Below are 15,692 nucleotides of genomic sequence, written 5' to 3' on the forward strand. Positions count from 1 at the left end.
TGTGTGTGTGTGTACTTGTTAATGCTACATTGTGGGGACCAAATGAAACCAAACCTGAAATTTTTGACATTGTGGTGACTGGCCTGCGGTCCCCATGAGTGACAAAAGTTATTAAAAATAGTAAATGATGTTTATCTGAAAGTGTAACAATGCAAACAGGTTTTCCGTAAGGGGTAGGTTTAGGGTTAGGGTTGGGTTAGGGGATAGAAAATATGGTTTGGTCAATATAAAAGTAATAGAAGTCTATGGACAGTCCCTACAATTCACAGAAACAAACGTGTGTGTGTGTGTGTGTGTGTGTGTGTCACTCATGGCAGGTGTTTGTCTGCTGCTATGGCAACCGTGGGCTCATATTTGATGTGCTCTCATTAAAGGGATTCTCTGGGTCAATAGAGACTGTTTACATGCCAACATCTCTCTCTCCCTCGCTTTCAGTCTTTTCATGATGCATTTCTGCCATTACCAAGAGGAAAATATTATTGCTTAGAGGTTTTCTCACATACGAAGTATCAGTTTTATTTTAGAAAATTCTTTAGGAGAAATAAAAATAGACAGTTGTTGACATACAGTGAAAGTATCTCAGTTAAGCAGTAATAATGAATGTAGAAAGCAGATTATTTCTTGACATAATTTAATGGAAACATAGAATTGAATCGATACACATTTGAGCACAATTTAAGACATTGTGGAGATCACTTCTAAAATTCTGCAAAACTCTGCGCTTATATGATTAGAAGGGAGATTTTTATTGTAAAGTCAATCTTAGGCTGGTAGCTTTGTTTTGGATCGTAAGTAGCTGGTCATTAGTTAGTCAGGGTTGTCTTGAATTTATTAATCGAACAGGATGTAGAATTGTAAATCGTATTAAATTTGAATTAAGAAGTAGAACTGAAATGTAATGAAATTCAGTACAGTTGAAATAGCTGCTGTAAGTGTAGGTTTTACTGTAATACATGTCATTTCTCACTATAAATTACCCATTGACCTAATATAGGAAACACTAAATGTATAAATTATATATTAATTAATTAATACATAAATAAATAAATTAAATTATTTATTAAAATTATATATAATTGTTAGTATTATTATAAAATATTATTAATTAGATAATCATATTAAAATGATTAGATCTAATATTTACCTGATGTTTTCATTTTTAAAAATGTCATTTTTCGACCCAAATTAAAAAAAAGACTTCTAGTGAGAGAGATTCTCTATAGAAGACAAGACAGACAGCACACAGTTCACATTCTTATAATAATAACTGTATGACATTATTAAAGTACAAGCGGTTGTGCATGTCTGTCGACGCTGGAGTGAACTGAAGTGAAAGAATGAGGAAAGAAATGTTAATATCCCGTTTTAAAGAGTTGCGGGTCAGTGCTCATGCAGGTGGAGAGAGTGTTTGTATCGGGGCTGGAAACACTCGTAATCAAATCGTGTCTTTGTGAGCACTGCTCAACGCATGGATTACTTTTCAGGTCATTTCTGTGGAGCGAATGTATAGGACACTCTGTACTTAAACACAAACAGTCTGATCTTCTGGTATCTACAAAGACGAATATCACCATATCTTAGGATACCGTTTCGTGTAGCTTCGGAAGCATTTAATGCATTTCATCTCTTTAAAAGTGAAGTATGTTATTTAAAGTATTTTTAGTTGCTGAATGAGACCTCTAAATTAATATCATTAAGCTGATTTCCGAAAAGTGTGCCACTTTCAAAGTGTTGTTTGGGAAACTAGTTTGAAAACAGTCATTCTGTTTCCATTTGGTGCAGATAGTAATACGAAAATGACACATTTCAGCTTTAAAGACAAAAATAATTCAATGTTTCAGCATATTTACTTTCTTAAAACATGTTTATTATTAATGATTCATCAGTGCACATTATTCCAAAGAAGAAAATATTGGTCTTTGTAATCTTTCACCATAATGTAATTAGTTTCCTTGTTATTAATTCCTTTCTGAAATCTTCTAAAAGGCTAATAGTCAAGTCACATTTATTAATGTGGCACTTTATACATTACAGATTATTTCAAATCGAATTGTTAATATGCCGATATTTTTCAACTCATTTTGTCCGATAGCCGATGCTGATACCGATATACTTCCTTTTGTTTGGAAACACGACCAAGTCTCTCCTGAATTATAAGCAAATTATTTTAAATTTTGGTTCGTTTTTAAAAGAACTTATTTGTTAGAATTAAATAAACAATAATGAAGTTATTTTCTAATGACAGTACACTGAAGATTTGAAAATAACTATAAATAAAACTATATTCAATCGTGGCATTTTTTTCCTCTCCGAAAGATGCGGTGGTAACCTTAACATTTTATTTTAAGATTTAACATTTGTAAAAGGTCTAAAGCAAAAGAGTTGTACAAATTCTGAAAATCTTTTTGCTTTTTGATTTAAACATTAATGAATAAATCAGTATATATAAAATTATTTAAAGGGGTCCTATGACGCTGCTAAAAAATAACATTATTTGGTGTAATGCAATGTGTTTATGCGGTTTTAACATTATTTTCCACATACTGTACATTATTGTTTCTCCTCTATGCCCCGCCTTTCTGAAATGCGCCGATTTTTACAAAGCTCATCAGTCTGAAAAGCGAGGTGTAAGCTGATTTGCCAGCTATCCAGTGCATTGTGATTGGCCGAATACCTCAAGCGTGTGACGGAAATGTTGTCCCGGGGCGACGAGACAAAACCAATAAAACCCATTACAAACAAGGCATTTGTTGCATCCAGTGGGGACATAATTACGGATTATAATAACTTATACTGTCTTTTTACGTGTTGCATATCCCACCACGTAAACATAAAACCATGTCTGCATTTGTGATCAGAGAAACAACAAAAACCAAGCGCTAATTTACTCTACACTGCTCAAAACTCTCGTTTGAATAGTCAGTGGCAAATTCTTTAAATATGAAAATTTACGCCCATGCTGTGAGTCAGAAGCGCCAGACTGTACTTGCAAAGTTGGAATTGCCCCACTTTATAGAAACAGCCTTTGTGCACAGCCGGCATTGTAGGCTACTCTCCCAGGTTCAGGAAACAGTCCTCAGTAAAATGCTCTGCACACATCTGAATATTTGGGTTGAACTGTTCTGGAACAGTGTTGTAAATACAACTTAACCACTGATTTCTAGTTGTGTCCTCTTTTGGAAGACGAAACAAAGTATTTTCGCTTTCGCAGTGAAACACAGCGTCTCCACGACATGGCGGCGGCAACAATACTACAGCGAGAATCAAAGTTACGCCTTCTTTCTTTGCATGAACATCTGGGCGATGTTCTTCCCACACAGTGACATAGACATGTGGGGGCGTGTTAGAACGAGCTGTTTTAGGAGGGCGTAGTCAAGTCTTAACTTTTATAAAAAATATCTCTTTGGGTTTGAGACTTTAGTCTTTGCAACTTTAGGGATCTTACCTATGCACAAGAGCTTGTAACACTCCAAAGGGAAAGGAAATCTTGAAATTGCATCATATGACCCCTTTAATTTAAGTGACATGTTTGTGAAATTTTTTGTTGTTGTTGTTCATGTAAGCTATTGCTTCTGACCTTAAAATCAAAACATACTCATGATTTTATGACATCAATTACTGCTTTATTTAATCAGAAACACAGTCTAAATGTTATTTTGCTTTCATTTTATTAGAAGTAGGCCAACAGCGCCCCCTAAGGAATTAAAACTCTTTACTGAGCGAGCATTAGGACCCGGGGGAGGCTGCCGCTGCTTCCAATGCACGTGCTACAAACGCGTCATTCTGTACATGCATTCTCAGTTTAAATGCAGTGATCCAAAACAGTGAATCTAATCATCATTCAGGCAAAACTTTGATTCAAGAATGAGCAACACTGTTGACGTGATCCAATCGCTAGCACACCCGAGCACATGCGAGTTAATGTATTCCTCTTATATGCAAGACATATCGGCATAATTTTTCTTACCTGGCCGATGCCGATATTTACATTTAAAGCCATTATCGGCCGATTCCGATATTGGTCCGATAATATCATGCATCCCTAGCAGCATATGCTGTAAAAAGTGCTCTGGCAGGTGAATTTGAACTTCTTGCTTATGTACATGCCAGAGTTGAGCATTCTTCTAAACATCTTACAGATAAATATACAGAAGTGCAATGAGATTTAGTTAATGATGACAGAGTCGTCATTTCTGGGTGAACTGTTCCTTTAAGAGGCACATGATCAAACAGATACTCACAGGTTCACTCTTAACAAACTGAACGGCTGTATTTGTCCTAATTCCTGAATCCTGAATTTGTTCTGAATTCATGTTCAGACATGAATACTCTTTCCCATGATGCCCTATACATCTGACAGCTTGTGCTGTTCAGTATGGGAGAAATGCGCTGCCTTTCACACTCATCCGACTGTGTCTTATTGAGACAGACGAGTTGTAATGGAGACCATCTGTGCCCATCCTGTTCAATCAAGAGCTCACCTCGCACTCTCTGACTCTCTTTGTCCTTTTCTTATGATGGCACAGGTTACAGAGAGGGATTTGGATCAGTATGTCTGGAAACATTAACAGCCTCTTCATTTACAGAAATGAATCCGCACTTGCTGTCACAAATTTATGTTCTGATGACTTTAATAGAAGGAAAACATTTGTTACACTCTAATTTGATGTATTTGGTGTATGCTCAAAATCGTCAGCAGTGCCGAGATCATGGGTTTGATTCCCCGTGAATGCATGTACTTGATAAAATGTATATTTTATTTATTCTGGGGGGTTTGTTTTCAGAGAAATTAATACTTTTATTGGACAAGTATGTATTAAATTGATCAAAAGTGACAGCAAAGACATTTATAATGTTTCAAAAGATTTCTATTTCAAATAAATGCTGTTCTACTTTTTATTCATCAGAGGAAAATATCATGGTTTCCACAAAAAATATGAAGCAGCGCTACTGTTTTCATCATTGATGATAATCAGAAATGTTTCTTGAGCAGCAAATCAGCATATTAGAATGATTTCTGAAGATCATGTGACACTGAAGACTGGAGTAATGATGCTGAAAATACAGCTGCGCATCACAGGAATAAAATATATTTAAAAATATTTTCAAAATAGAAAACAGGTCTTTTAAATTGTAATAATATTTCACAATATTACTGTTTTTACTGTGTTTTTAATCAAATAAATGCAGCCTTGATGTGCATAAGAGAAAATAATACAAACTTTTGAACTGTAGTCTATATACCAATTTAATATAAGAAATGACATATATATTTAAAAAAAATTTGAATTATTGGAAAATTGTTTATCTTATATCAGTGAAAAATTACTTTGTTAGCCAGTGTAGTTCAGTCATTAACAATGGCCATTATATCATCCAATAAATTTATCATTTTAATTTCATGTTGATTCTCAGCCAGTTTTAGTGTCATTTCTCAACTGTTGTCTCTTTGCATGTGTACAGGTTATCCTGGAGTTTACCCTACGACTGCCCCGACCTACACAGCCAACCTTTACCAGACAGGTAGCCCGGGATACCCACCAGGTGTGTACACACACTCACACACATGCTTTCTGTCCACTGAATATGGAGTATTACACACTTACATTAGCAAAAAAATACATCAGGCCAAGCATTTACACACTTTAATGATCCATTAACACCAATAAAACACGCATTTGTATTCACAAACGCATACGGTCCCTAATGCATTATACTGTCTAGCCTCGTTTTGATGATGCTGGCCTGTAACTGAACAATTAAGCAGCGTATTACTGTTATATAGTGCTGCTTCCAGCTAGTGATGCAATGTTCGGACTAAATATATACAATAAATCTTCATAAGCGTTACAAAATTGACTTTATTAGTATTCATGTAACAGTTTAACTTGAACAATACTGATGTATATGGCCACTAATTGTGTTTTATTTCTTTATGAGCTGCTCCCTGAAATGAATTCTATCAATAAATCTGTCTCGATCTGGAGAGATATATGTTGATAATGCATCCGCAAATGATATTTCAAAGTTTTTCAGCTGTAAATCTGCATGTTTTGAGTCTTGAGAGAAAGCAGACGCAGTGAGGATGAGTCATGTGAAGAAGGTTGTCTTTAAGTGCAGATCATTTTCCATTAGTATTGTGTTAACAGGCTTGTTTGAGCTCAACTTTTAGCATGGTGTTTGATACTGTATTGTTAAAAGAGATCAACTGGATTTGTGCTGTAAGCAGACATTTTTGGATCAGGATGTAAGTGGCGCAGTAGTGGATTGGTTTGTGAGGTCTGTGGTGTAATCAGTGCCGCCCTGAACAGATGCTTGTATAATTTCTGTCTGTAATGTTATGACATGCCACCTGCCATTTTCAGATGCTTATACAGGCTGTCGTAGATCAGAGATCAAGTTGACATTTTGCTGTCAGAATCAGGTTTTTTTATTAATATTTTAGTTTGGTCTAGTTTCTGGCTTGTTTGGATATGATCTCAGATATCAGTAAATGGTACTTTTGGTTGACCAGCAGTTTTTTTACACAATCTGATACACTTTCTCAACAAATTCTTTTGGTTTCCACCCAATATCACCATTAAAAGCATTTAGAGCTCAAAGATTTCTGCAAGATCTTTTTTGTCAGTAAAAATACCAATTAAAACACATATTACAAAACATAGTCTGTCTGATTAGACTAGTGGTAATAAAATGCTAAATACCACAAATAAAACGCAGCTAAATGATAAAGAGAATTGTTGGGATAGCAAATTATCAGCTTTTAAAAGGGAATTATGACATATATATTTTTGGTTCGATACGGCACAGTGGTGTCATGGTTCGGTACGGTCGGTACGGGGGTAATTAGTTACGTCGCAATTTTGGAAATATTTCTGATTTTAAACCATGAAGGCAAGCCAATTGATATCACACACAAGCAACGTGCAAACTTTGCGCAAGAGTTACGCCGGTGAACGTCTTAATCTCAGTCAATTCACTATATGCAGAAAGTGAAAGTAAAAACGGATTGACGGCGTAATGACGAGGCTTTCGGCATCTGACGCCGCATATTCTCGACGAGACGACGAGAGACCAATCTACTTCAACATATGCTGATAACGGTATATAGCTAACTGTTTTCATTTATTGCCTTAATATTTCTAATATTACATAGTGAATTTTTTTTTAGAAGAAACATATTTCGTGTTAAGCAGGTTGTTTTTGAAAGTCAGTGCTTGAAATAAAAGCTTTTTATTTTATAGATTTTTTTATTGATGACTGCAGTGTTAATATTTTAATTGTAGGCCTATAAATCATTGTATAGCTAAATGACCTGTATTAAAATACCTTTTTAAAAAACATTTGAATTGAGGAGTAAATATATAGCCTAATCTTTTGTTGTCCTCGCAGCACGTCAGTTATTCGGTAATTATTGCGGGGCAAATTAATTGTAATTTTAATTGAATAGGCCTACTAAAAGTAACTTCATAATAATAATAACAGGCCTAATAAAAATAAGAATGTAACAGGCCTACATTAATTGGAAATGCCAAATATTTTAATATTGCCAACAATTGATGTTTTGGACAATATCTCTGGCTATCGTCGATTCAAGATCATCATCTTTCGACGCACCCCAGCAAGGGGAGGTTAACGCGGGGCAGACAGCACGTTGCCTGTTACGTCGTTTAGGCTGCCTTGTTGAGCGCAGTGGCACTGAGAACATCATATTTCACACACTTTAAGCTGTTTTATTTTCCAAATGTAATGGGATTAGTTCAACGAATCAAATCGTTCGGTTTGTAATGCGCACCGAACCGAAAGCCTCGTACCGAACGGTTCAATACGAATACATGTATCGTTACACCCCTAGTGGTGTGTGCCGACTACAACTACTCCACTAATTTTACACTATTTATATATTTCGTATCACGCTAAAATAAAGTTTAGCACAATTTTACATTAGGTGGAAGATTTTCATTCATGTTATTGATTCTAAAAGCTATCGTATTGATTTTAATTGTTTATTGGCCATAATTTTTTCCTCTAGCTGTACATTATTTAGTTATCTCATATCACAGTAAAATAAAAATAATAAAAGTGTCAGTAGTGATGAAGCTTAGCTATTTTTATGTATTGTAACTGATTTTAATAATTACAAAATGCATTGTTAATTTTTTTGATACATTTCAGCACTATTTTACATTAAGTAGAAAGTTTTCTAACATATTATTGATTTTAATAACTACTAACTATAATCAGTTATCAACCATGTTTTTCTGTTTTAATTATCAGTATAGGCAAAATCTGCTAGTGGTCGACCTCTACGTATCTATTAAATGTATGGATCTTTTTAGACTGTTCTTCCTTTAGTGTCATAATTTAATCATTATCATACGTATCATGCATAAACGCAGGCTGAAGTGCTACGGTAGTCATGTGTGAGGCATCTATGCGGCAGAGTCCCATCATGCCATTGTGATTCCAGCAGTCTCTTTGTCCCGCTGTTCTCTTGTGTTTGGGAACATCTCGTGATTTCACACCATTGCCCCCTTGTGGCTCTGACAGGTTTGCTGCATTTGGAAGGAAGGCTTACAATTAAATACCTTTTAATCACTTTGCTGATGCGTTTATCTGACGTAACATCCAGTAATCTTGTTACAGAGATAGTCCTCCTGGAGTAATCCGGGTTACGTGGCTTTCTTAAGGTCAATAGTTCATGAGGGTTCCCTTTGAGGGATTTCAGCCTACAGTGTACCTTGCTTAGATCTTTATTCTCTATGTCAACCTCTATGCCATTAGCATGCTCTCTCTATATATAGATATGTTATATATATGTGACCCTGGAGCACAAAAGTAGTCATAAGTAGCACGGGTATATTTGTAGCAATAGCCAACAATACATTGTATGGGTCAAAATTATCGATTTTTCTTTTATGCCAAAAATCATTAGGATATTAAGTAAAGATCATGTTCCATGAAGATATTTTGTAAATTTCCTACCGTAACTATATCAAAACTTAATTTTTGATTCGTAATATCCATTGCTAAGGACTTCATTTGAACAACTTTAAAGGAGATTTTCTCAGTATTTAGATTTTTTTTGCACCCTCAGATTCCAGATATTGCCAAATATTGTCCTATCCTAACAAACCATACATCAGTGGAAAGATTATTTATTCAGATTTCAGATGATGTATAAATCTTAATTTAAAAAAAATGACCCTTATGACTTGGTTTTGTGCTCCAGGGTCACATATAGATATGTTCTTCCTATAGTGAAGCATATATTATATTATAGTATATTATATTATTTTATTTTATATATACATATTTTACGTGTATGTTTACTTTTTTTATAGAAAAATCTTTTGATTTTTTTTTCAGTCTTTATTGCTATTAGAGAATAATATATCAATCCCAAATAAAGAACATTTAGTACATTACTGTCTTTTATACCACATCCTATATTAGGTAACTAGCTAGCTAGTTTGGTCATTTTAGCTTCACTAACCTGGGAAAATTTCCATGCACTTCTTGCTTCAGGATTGTGGGTAGTGTTAGACAATTTAACTCAATATTGAAATCAGTGGTTACTATGGTAGATCTGTCCATTTGTTGACTAGTAGTTTTACTCCTGGAGCCCTACTTTTGGGGTTTATGTTAATGCAGGTTTACTGATGGACTGTGAGGGGAGGAGAGGAGAGTCTGGGCGATTTTTGGAGATAAAGATGTGGCCACACAATTAGTGACGCATGTGTGTAACTCTTCTTGTGTTGTTGTGTTTGTTTGGGACAGTGCTGCTGGTGAAGCAGGCCTGGCCCCAGACGGCATCTGCTCCGGGGCCCGCAGAAGGCTCCTATGACCTGGCCATGGACGCTGGCTCAGAGAGCAGGCAGTACCAGGCCTCATCTACAGCATTCAGTAAATATCATTACTATACTCTACTGTAACTGCTGTGTGTTCCCTGTGACTCTATAACACACAAACACACACCCTTTCCCCGCACTGCATCTGATGAACACTTGCCCTCATTGTTCTGTTTCCCCCGAGTACACACACACACACACAAACACAGTTTTGACACTGCCGGATTTGAGCACATAATGACTGTGTAAACACACTTTACAACAAGTTCTGTTCCAAAACCCTGCTGCCTACTTACTTACATAGGCAACTATAAGGCAGCATCCTAAGTCAAAATGAAACTTTTTTTAATTCACTTTTTATTTATTTATTTATTTTTCCGGATGTGATTTTTCTGTATTTATATTGATTTCCATATTTTTAGACCTGAAGTATGACCCATACGAATTTCGTAAATACAAGAAAAAAATGGCTTTTTATTATTATTTTAAATAATAATATTAATAATAATAGTGATTTTTAATATTCAAATTAAATTTATTGCACAATACAATTATTGCAATAGTAATCCATTTATTTTTGATTATTGATTTGTTAAATATTTAAAAAAATCATATAATAAAAATATTATTTTGAATAATTATTTTGCCTATTAATTAACATTCTTATTTTATATTTATTTTTAATTATAACAGCAACTGACATGAAGTGCTCTGGAGACTCAATTTATAATTGTTTGCAATACAATTTGACATTAGTATATAAAATAGATATGCTTTGTAGATAGATTTATAGAATTTTAATACGATTTAAAGTGTTTTTATATAAACATTTATAATTGCCATTTTTTTCCACTTTGTATGCCAGTTTGAGTGATTTTTCACAATGCATTCTGGGATTGTCCTCACCGCAAAAGATAATGCTATTGTAATTTGGTCAAAAATTCATATATACTAATACAGTTTTTATTAATATATGTTTATTTACTTTCCATTTTAATGTTAATGTTTTCATTAAAATTTCGTAATTTTGTGGTGTTGTTTTGTCATTTCTATTAGTTTTTTATGTTTTTTATTCATTTTATTTTAGTTTCGGTAATTTAATACATCAACTAAATGAACATGAACTAGCCGAATTGTAATAAGCTGAAGTATTTTATATTTTTTAAATAAATTTGATGTCGGGTAACGTTTCAAGTAACGAAAATGTTTTTTATGGATTTCGTTATCTCTGAAAAGCAATATATTTTCTTTTGTGTCAGATTGTGCTTATGATGTCTTTAAAGCGCTGTCTAGTTAGGCAGCTCACTAGGGTTTGTGACAGGTAATATCTCACATTGCATAATGTAGACATACAGTCTGAGATCTAAGGTTTCATTCTCACTGTAGACAGTCAGCTGGGCTTATTTATAATTGCCATTTTTTCCCACTTTGTATGCCAGTTTGAGTGATTTTTCACAATGCATTCTGGGATTGTCCTCACCGCAAAAGATAATGCTATTGTAATTTGGTCAAAAATTCAAATCATTGATATACTAATACAGTTTTTATTAATATATGTTTATTTACTTTCCATTTTAATGTTAATGTTTTCATTAAAATTTCGTAATTTTGTGGTGTTGTTTTGTCATTTCTATTAGTTTTTTATGTTTTTTATTCATTTTATTTTAGTTTCGGTAATTTAATACATCAACTAAATGAACATGAACTAGCCGAATTGTAATAAGCTGAAGTATTTTATATTTTTTAAATAAATTTGATGTCGGGTAACGTTTCAAGTAACGAAAATGTTTTTTATGGATTTCGTTATCTCTGAAAAGCAATATATTTTCTTTTGTGTCAGATTGTGCTTATGATGTCTTTAAAGCGCTGTCTAGTTAGGCAGCTCACTAGGGTTTGTGACAGGTAATATCTCACATTGCATAATGTAGACATACAGTCTGAGATCTAAGGTTTCATTCTCACTGTAGACAGTCAGCTGGGCTTTTGGAGTTGGATTGCAGCGTTAAATGAGTGTTGCGGGACTGAATTAGACAGATTGAATGGCTCAGCTAGACTAAAGAGAGTTGAATCCGGTGTGTTGCATCAGTGGTTGGTTAAATGTGTAGAAATGGCTGACGGCTTGTCTTCGGTATGTAGGGAATCTGTTGGTGTGTTGTGTAACTAATAACGCCTCAAGCAATGTATTCTTCTCATTTGTGCAGCTGATGTCGCATTCATGTGCATTTTTTACAACTTTGTTGTCAACAGTCCTCCAATAAAAGCCAGATGGTGTGTGTAGAAAAAGAGAAAGTCTGTCAGTGTGTGTTTGCTTGTTCAGTATGATATTTCTGACTTGAAATGTGGCACACTTGTAGAATTACAGCGCACTCCCACCTTACAACTCTAGTGTGCTTTACTGTTGCTCACCAAAAGGGGCGACATGGAGGTTTTGGAAATCCAACCAGTATGGAAGCCCGTTTCCGCCACTGAATAAAAAATAAAAAATATTTTTTATCTCACAATTCTGACTTATTTTCTCATAATTGCATGATAAAAACTCGCAATTCTGACTTTATTTATCAGAATTGTGATACAAACTTGCAATTCTGACTTTTTTCTCAGAATTGCGTGATATAAACTCGCAATTGCGAGTTGCAATTCTGAGCAATAAAGTCATAACTGCGAGATCTAGACTCGCTATTCTGACTTTATAACTCGCAATTCTGACTTTATATCTCGCAATTCTGACTTTATATCTCGCAATTCTGACTTTATATCTCGCAATTCTGACTTTATATCTCGCAATTCTGACTTTATATCTCACAATTCTGACTTTATATCTTGCAATTCTGACTTTATATCTCACAATTCTGACTTTATAACTCGCAATTCTGACTTTATATCTTGCAATTCTGACTTTATATCTCACAATTCTGACTTTATAACTCGCAATTCTGACTAATGTATTCTTCTCATTTGTGCAGCTGATGTTGCATTCATGTGCATTTATTACAACTTTGTTGTCAACAGTCCTCCAATAAAAGCCAGATGGTGTGTGTAGAAAAAGAGAAAGTCTGTCAGTGTGTGTTTGCTTGTTCAGTATGATATTTCTGACTTGAAATGTGGCACACTTGTAGAATTACAGCGCACTCCCACCTTACAACTCTAGTGTGCTTTACTGTTGCTCACCAAAAGGGTTGGAGGTTTTGGAAATCCAACCAGTATGGAAGCCCGTTTCCGCCACTGAATAAAAAATTTAAATTATTTTTTATCTCACAATTCTGACTTATTTTCTCATAATTGCGTGATAAAAACTCGCAATTCTGACTTTATCAGAATTGTGATACAAACTTGCAATTCTGACTTTTTTCTCAGAATTGCGTGATATAAACTCGCAATTGCGAGTTGCAATTCTGAGCAATAAAGTCAGAACTGCGAGATATAGACTCGCTATTCTGACTTTATATCTCGCAATTCTGACTTTATATCTCGCAATTCTGACTTTATATCTTGCAATTCTGACTTTATATCTCGCAATTCTGACTTTATAACTCGCAATTCTGACTTTATAACTCGCAATTCTGACTTTATATCTCGCAATTCTGACTTTATATCTTGCAATTCTGACTTTATATCTTGCAATTCTGACTTTATAACTCGCAATTCTGACTTTATATCTTGCAATTCTGACTTTATATCTCGCAATTCTGACTTTATATCTTGCAATTCTGATTTTATAACTCACAATTGCGAGTTTATATCTCACAATTCTGTGAAAAAAGTCAGAATTGTGAGATAAAAAGTCACAATAACCTTTTTTTATTTTTTTATTCAGTGGCGGAAACGGGCTTCCATAAACCAGAGACATGGACGAGTGTAAAATAAAAAATTTTAGACCTAATATGTGTTCATTCGATTGTTGTTTAGCACATGCCTGCTTGACTTGACACTCTCTCTCTGTCTCGTTCTGTGTTTCAGGATATACTGCAGGAACACCTTATAAAGTGCCCCCTACTCAGACCAATGGAGCCCCTCCGCCCTATTCCCCGTCTCCTAACCCCTACCAGACGGCCATGTACCCTATTAGAAGTGCCTATCCCCAGCAGAACCTCTATGCTCAGGTAAGTGACCCGGAACAAACTGGAATTACACCGCAGTCCATGATTAGCTTAATGTTTTGTTGTGTTTTGACTAGGAGAGAAATCAAAGTTGACTCTTCTAATCTTATCCTGCATTATTCATCAGGAAAAAGTGTTGTTTTGGCATGTTCTTTCAGAATCTATTAACTTGCTTAACCTGAAATGACGTATCGAGGTCAAACCATAGCTATGCAAGCATTGTAAAATCTTGCTAATTGTCAATGCATTTGTGCAATAAAGATGACAGCAGTAATATCAAACAATGATCCAAATAACACTGAAATCAATACCCAGTTAATAAAATAATCCACTTTTTCATTATAGAATATTGTTTTACCCAAATAATTCACATCAAAGAAGTAAAATGGACTGTTTGAGTATCAAAAAGTATCGTATTGTATCGTATTGATATTTTAAATACTTTTGAGTGAAATACATATGCTAGTCATTTAGTACAGTGTTATTTTACTATTATTCATAGTATGCATTTATATATTGAATTCGTTTTATTTTCGTATTTTCAAGTTTAATTTTTAATTTGTATTTTTTGTTTTAAATATGTATATTTATTTTTTATTTATTTTCGTTTTAGTGTTACAAGTCAAACAGTTAAGTTTATTTCAACTTCAGTTTATTTCTAATTTTCATTTAGTTGAGGTTTTTCATCTAATATTTATATTTTATTTCAGCCTTTTTTGATTTACCAAAAATGTTTTGTAATAGTTTGCTATGGCACTGCATCAACACTGATGCAGTAATCTGACTGTAGTAAATGCTAAAGTAATGTGGTTTAGGATCTAAAACCATCACTAGAGTCATTTTGCTTGCTTGATGTTTTGTAATCATCACCTTAGACCCTTTATTTGCCGCACAACCAGGACTATTGGGATTTGTTCCCATAACACCCAACATCACAAGACAGTGAATCATGCCTTACAGGTTTTGAACCTTCACCCTTTCAGCTCCCCGTCACCGGTCTTTTGTAATTTGAGTTGCTCTTGTTCTCAGGGTGCTTATTACACGCAGCCAGTGTACGCTGCCCAGCCTCATGTAATCCACCACACCACCGTGGTCCAGCCCAACAGCATCCCCTCCGCCATCTACCCCGCTCCTGTACCCGCGCCCCGCTCCAACAGCATGGCCATGGGCATGGTGGCCGGAACAACGATGGCCATGTCTGCCGGTGAGACGCTCAAAAATTTGAATATTGTTGAAGCTAAGAAATTATATATACTTCAATGTGTATTAAAAATGCAACTACAAATATATGCAGACTCTTCTACTTCAGCAATAGGTATATTAGGTATATATATATGTGTGTGTGTGTGTGTGTGTGTGTGTGGGTCAAAGACGTTAAGATAAATGTACATCAAAATAAATGTACAAAAGTGATTTTATGTCCATAGAAAGCACATTAAATGTAAGTAAAGTGTCTACTTTTAAGGTTTCAAATACGTTTTTGGAGAATAAAATGTTAAAATTTGGTTGAAATAATGTTACGTTGTCAGTCGGTGTAACACAATATTTATGTAAAAATTCAAACAACATGCTTATTCTGACTATTATTAAAATATATAAAAGAATAAGGGAACAATTTAAAATTTGTTTTAAATTAGTAAAAATTCTTACTGACAAATGGGCAAAACCTAGGATAGTGGCAAATTTTACAAATGTAAAATTAAACCTAATTAGTATTTGGGGTGAAAGTAATTAGTCTTTTAAT

At 34.5% G+C, this 15,692-nt stretch overlaps 1 protein-coding gene across 3 annotated transcripts in view; it reads left to right on the forward strand.

Annotated features, from left to right (window-relative positions):
* Positions 1–15,692, forward strand: part of LOC107594362 (protein FAM168A-like) — a 53,173-nt gene that overhangs the window by 34,237 nt on the left and 3,244 nt on the right. For 2 of the 3 annotated variants that reach the window (XM_016284374.1, XM_016284373.1), the window contains 4 exons: positions 5,464–5,544; positions 9,781–9,906; positions 13,809–13,951; positions 14,978–15,152. In XM_016284374.1, the coding sequence (XP_016139860.1) occupies positions 5,464–5,544; positions 9,781–9,906; positions 13,809–13,951; positions 14,978–15,152 (525 nt within the window). The remainder of the gene's footprint in view (positions 1–5,463; positions 5,545–9,780; positions 9,907–13,808; positions 13,952–14,977; positions 15,153–15,692) is intronic. The other variant, XM_016284375.1, reaches the window with a different exon arrangement.

This window comes from Sinocyclocheilus grahami, unplaced genomic scaffold, assembly GCF_001515645.1.
Source record: "Sinocyclocheilus grahami isolate Dianchi unplaced genomic scaffold, SAMN03320097.WGS_v1.1 scaffold182.1, whole genome shotgun sequence".
Taxonomy (NCBI): Eukaryota; Metazoa; Chordata; class Actinopteri; order Cypriniformes; family Cyprinidae; genus Sinocyclocheilus; species Sinocyclocheilus grahami.